The sequence below is a fragment of the Mastomys coucha genome, unplaced genomic scaffold, assembly GCF_008632895.1.
Source record: "Mastomys coucha isolate ucsf_1 unplaced genomic scaffold, UCSF_Mcou_1 pScaffold6, whole genome shotgun sequence".
Taxonomy (NCBI): domain Eukaryota; kingdom Metazoa; phylum Chordata; class Mammalia; order Rodentia; family Muridae; genus Mastomys; species Mastomys coucha.
The window spans coordinates 86,017,077-86,022,395 of record NW_022196912.1 but is presented as its reverse complement, the minus strand read 5'-3'; the positions used below and the strand labels follow the sequence as shown (position 1 = coordinate 86,022,395).

The 5,319-nt window shown below is 46.8% G+C and overlaps 1 protein-coding gene across 1 annotated transcript in view; it reads right to left on the bottom strand.

Annotated features, from left to right (window-relative positions):
* The window catches only part of Tomm20l (translocase of outer mitochondrial membrane 20 like), an 11,635-nt gene extending 10,510 nt beyond the window's left edge, over positions 1–1,125 (bottom strand). Inside the window, exons 1-2 of the mRNA XM_031357594.1 lie at positions 975–1,125; positions 806–849 (exon numbers count right to left, since the gene is read on the bottom strand). Coding sequence (XP_031213454.1) covers positions 806–849; positions 975–1,098 — 168 coding nt within the window. The 5' untranslated portion in view covers positions 1,099–1,125. The remainder of the gene's footprint in view (positions 1–805; positions 850–974) is intronic.
* Between the last annotated feature and the right edge of the window lie 4,194 nt (positions 1,126–5,319).

Genomic DNA, 5,319 nt, shown 5'->3' with positions numbered 1-5,319 from the left:
AGAGTGAGTTCCAGGACAGCTAGGACTATACAGAGAAACCCTGTCTCAAAAAACAAAACAAAACAAAACAAAAACAAAAACAACGAAAGTGCCTGTACCTACAAAATTTACTTTACAGATCCCTTTCTCTTTCTAATAGTGTTTTGTTTGGCCCAGGCTAACCTTGAACTCCCTCCTGTCTCAGTCTTCCAAGTGCTGATTCTACACACGTCAGTATCAAGCCCTGTTTGTACTTAAAAACAAAATATAAACAAGAAAAAAAACTTTTTAAAAAAATTTTTTTTTTGTTTTTTCGAGACAGGGTTTCTCTGTATAGCCCTGGCTGCCCGGGAACTCACTCTGTAGACCAGGCTGGCCTCGAACTCAGAAATCTGCCTGCCTCTGCCTCCCAAGTGCTGGGACTAAAGGCATGCGCCACCACCGCCCAGCTGGGGGGAAAAAAACTCTTTGAAAAATGCATATAGGTGTTTTGCCAGCATGTAAGTCTGCAACCCAGGTGTATCCCTGTAGCTTCCTGGAGGACAGAAGAGGGCGATCCCTTGGGACTGTAAGTACAGATAGTTGTGAGCTACCATGTGGGTGCTGGGAATCAAACCTGAGTCCTCTGGAAGAGCAGCCAATCCTCTTGGCCGCCGAGCCATCCCACCAGACCTTCATACTGTGTCCTTATCGGACCCACTTTTCCTTCCTTTCCTTCCCCTTTGTAATTGGAAGGTTAAAACTTTATAAAGCAGGTGTGCCACACTGGCAGGCCTCTTCTCCCTGGGCTTCTAGAAGGCTCCTTGGCCGGTCTGCTGCACTTCACCTGCCTGGTGGACGCCTGGGCCTTGGGTTGTCCCGCTCTTCTCTCTGCAAACACAAGCGCGAGCTGGCTGGGAAAGCCAGGTAGTAGGGTCCTGGGTAACCGGGGTTCTGGCTTGGGAACCAGCCCGGGTTTGGCCGCCCTCCCTCCCGCCGGCCACACTGGCACTCACTCTCCCGCAGGCGGCAGCGGAATGCAGGGTCTCGGTGCCGCCTCCAGTCCAAGTAGAAGCAGTAGCCTAGCAGGACAATGGCACCGCCCACCAGGAGACCAACGCCAAGGCGGACGCTGAGCATCGGGCTGCCCAGCGAGCGTTGGGCACGGGCCGGCCACGCGTAAGCCAACCAGGGGTCCAGAACCCAAGACTACAGGACTTGGAATTCTGAGCCTTCTCCAGCCTGACAAGACCTTTCCCTGTGGCCAGAGCATACAGCATCCTTGGGTCACCTGGGTTTCCCTTGGCCCCAAGTTATCTCAGCCTAGCCCTGGCCAGTGCTAGCCAGTCTGCTCTTCTGGGTCTCCGGAGCGCTCGCAATCTAAGTTCCCCGCCCACCATAACTCTGGAGAGGGAAAAGATTCTGAAGTAATAGTATAGAAGAAAAGCAAACAAAGTTATTTTGCTGGTGCTTTTCCCATTATGTTCTTTATTCAGCAAATGCAACAAAAGAATAGGCAGATTTGTCTCAAAGATCATAACCCAGATAAAGACATTAAAAAGCTAAATTTTGGCCGGGCGGTGGTGGCGCATGCCTTTAATCCCAGCACTTGGGAGGCAGAGGCAGGCGGATTTCTGAGTTCGAGACCAGCCTGGTCTACAGAGTGAGTTCCAGGACAGCCACGGTTACACAGAGAAACTGTCTTGAAAAACCAAAAAAAAAAAAAAAAAAAAAAAGCTAAGTTTGGTTTTGTCCTTGTTTTTCAGAGACAGGGTTTCTCTGTAACAGTGGCTGTCCTGGAACTCACTTTGTAGACCAGGCTGGCCTAACCTCTGCCTCCTCGATGCTGGGAATAAAGATATGTGCCACAGAAGCCAGTTTAAATTTGTTTGTAACTTATATGTATGGCTGTTTGCCTGTATGTATACATGTGTGCTGTGGACATGCAAAATGCCTGCAGAGGTCAAAAGAGGGTGTCTGATCCCTGGAACTGGAGTTACTGACAATTGTGAACTACCATGTGTACACTGGTAAAAACTTGTCCTTTACAAGAGCAACAAATGTTCTAAACCACTGAGCTATCTCTTCCATTTTAATTTTCAACTGTGTCCACGTAGCTCATGGTGGTCTGAAACTCCCCATCCTCCTGCCTCAGTTCCAAAGTCCTTAAGTAATTTTTGCTGTGCATTATTCATCTGTACTCACTAATTCACTATTAACTACCATCATTGTCATAGCAAGGCACCCCCTAACTGCTCTGAATACTAGTGAGATTGAGAAGCAGCCCCAGCCCTTGGTCTTAGACTAGACGTAGTGAAAGTTACACACTGCTTTCATGAGTAGTTCATGTTCTTCCCATGATAATTTAAGTTTTTTAGTTGCAAAAGTTTATTATAAAAAAGAACAAAAACAAAAAACTGGCTGTGATTACAGGACAACTGCATGGTCTGTTGTAGCTGGGACTGTTGTGTGACAACATTTCTCTTGGGGAGACAACACACACATTTCCTCACCTCAGGTAGAAATCCTACAACTGACCAAAGTACAGACACCACCAAAATCCAACTTGGTGCACCAGTGAGTTTTTATTGGAGTTATAGGAGTAGGGGTGAGGGGTTAGAGGAGCAGGAATGACTCAGAGACAGCTGCATCACCAAAGCCCATCCCAGCATGGGTGACAGCTTACAAAGCTGGGAACCTGGAGTACACACAGACTGCAGGCAGCTCACCTGGTGGGAGGGAGTGGCCTTTCCAGGTGACTCAGTTGGTCTGAATTTCCAGGCCTGTGGTCTGGCCTCAGAGTCTTCTTTGCAGGTCCTTTTCCTTCCATCTGAGGGAGCCACAGCTTTTGCAGTTGCTTACTGTGGCAGGGAGGGGCTTGGTGAATCTGGAGCTTCCAAAGGAAGGTCCTCCTGTTTGCATAGCAAGGCACTTACCTACTGAGGCACTTCCCCATCCCCAACCCTCACCCCCACCCCCCAACCCCAGGAATGGCTTTTTGACTGAGTGCTGTAGCTAGCTCCAAATGGTGCTTGTGTTAAGGCTGACTGGAACTTCTACCACCATGAGCCTGAGCCTGCCTACAGTAAATTGTGGTCCTTCACTTTTACTGCTTTCAGGGTGAGTCTCTAGGGTAAGAAAAAGGACCGAGGCCCAAGACGTGTGTTCATGTGGAAAGGGAACAGTGTCAGAGAAAGGAGGGACAACTACCAAAGAAATGAGATACAAAGTGTCACTTAAAAAAGCAAACAAACGGCCAGGTGGTGGCGGTGGCGCACGTCTTTAATCCCAGCACTTGGGAGGCAGAGGCAGGCAGATTCTGAGTTCGAGGCCAGCCTGGTCTACAGAGTGAGTTCCAGGACAGCCAGGGCTATACAGAGAAACCCTGTCTCAAAAAACAAAACAAAACAAAAAACAAAAAACAAACACATGTCATGAAAAAAAATGGTCACAAAAATTCAGGTAAGTCTCTGTGGTAACCATGGAGATTTCTCGGCTATAGACACCACTCCTGCTAATCTGGTGAAGGTAATCCCCATGAGCTCCAGACATTTTCAAACTAAGATTCTATCGACCCTCCTAATGCTGTATGCCTTTAATACCCCCAACCACAAAACTATTTTCATTGTTACATTGTAACTGTAATTTTGTGACTGTTACCACTCAACCAAATCATGGCTCTAGACTGGATAACTGACTCTTAATCAGCTCTAAGAAAATGGCTGATACACAATAAATTGCATATATGTAAAGTATACCACCAGGTAAGCCCTGACATCATATATGACCTGAAATGACCACTAAAACCGAGATCAGTACCAATACCCACCATGCACAGCATGTCACCTCTAGTCCTGACATTGGCAATTTGTGTCTTCCTCTAGTTCAGTGGTTCTCAGCCTGTGGGTAGCATTGGAAAATACAAAATATTTACATTATGATTGATGGCAGTAGCAAAGTTAGTTATGAAATAAAATGAAAATAATTTTATGGCTGGGGGTTAGCACAATGTGAGGTATTTAAGGATTGAAGCACCCGGAAGGACGGAAACTGCTGTTCTAGTTCTTGAGTCATCTAACTGGAAGTTTATCACATTCATTTCAATTCCCAAAGATCTAGGTAGTGCTTTTTAATTTTTTAAATGATTCTTTGTGAGTTTCATGTCCAAGCCCACTCATTTCCCTGTCCCTCCATATCTGCCCTTACAACCTTCCCCCTCAAAGGAAAACAAAATATAAAAATCAAAAGAAAATTAAAAAGTGATTTAAAAAATTCTTGATGTAGAAACTACAGTGTGTCCCACAGTACACCCTTTGTCCAAACAGCTGTCCTTGCAAGTGTTCATTGCAATGAGTCATTGGTCTGGTTTGAGGCCTTGGCTTCTGCTACACTGTCCGTACTGGATCCTCGCTGGGACGACTCTGGGAAATCTTGTTATTGCCCTGTGTCAGAGATCCTGCAGCTTTGGATCTGTAGGCCTGGCTCCAGCAGTTCAGAAGATGGAGTAGGTAGATCTGGATCTGGGCCTGGGTGGAAGCTGAGTTTGGTCAGCTTACCAGCTTTCCCATACCTCCAGTGGGCAGCCTGTGAAGGGTAGAGCCAGCTCTCCCCAACCCTAAGACATCAACATGGCCCCAGGCAGCATCCCAGACCAGACTTCGACTTGGCTTCTGAGGCCACTTCAGCCACAGACATCACAGCAGCCTCTACCCCATCAGGGTCAGTGGGGTTGGAGGGGTGGGGGGGGACGTGGGGGGATGGGAGGGTGCAGCACTCACCAAAATCTCACCATGTCCTCAGGTGGCAGGGCAAGCGACTCATATCAGGCTGTGCTGTTCGTCACTGCTTTATTTTTGCAGTCTAGTATTGTCACATTCTTCCATTCTGTTAAACCATGACTCTGCTAGAGTAGATTATGACGTACAAAAAGCACTGTATTGATATGCTGGACAAGGTGCTACCAGGAAAAAAAAGGTATGAATTTCTGCAAATAAAGTCCTTTTATGCCGGGCAGTGGTGGCGCAACAGGCGCACCAAAAAGAAAAAAAAGTCCTTTTATTATCAGTCTATTGTAGACATCAGCAGTTTCCATCTTTTACATCAATAATTTAGTAAGATTAGCTGTAACCCAAGGTGTGGTGATAGTGGCTGTGGTGGTTTGAATATGGCCCACCGGAAGAAGCACAATTTGGAGGTATGGACGTCTTTGACTGTCAACCAACAGTTTTGGTGTCATCTTGTTTTAGCATGGGACAAATAAGAGGAAAAATAAGGACTGGGTAGTAATAAGAGATTAACAGATAAAAATGGCTGTGCCTGGTGACTTGTGCTTGGAATCCTAGCAATTGGGGGGGGGGGGGG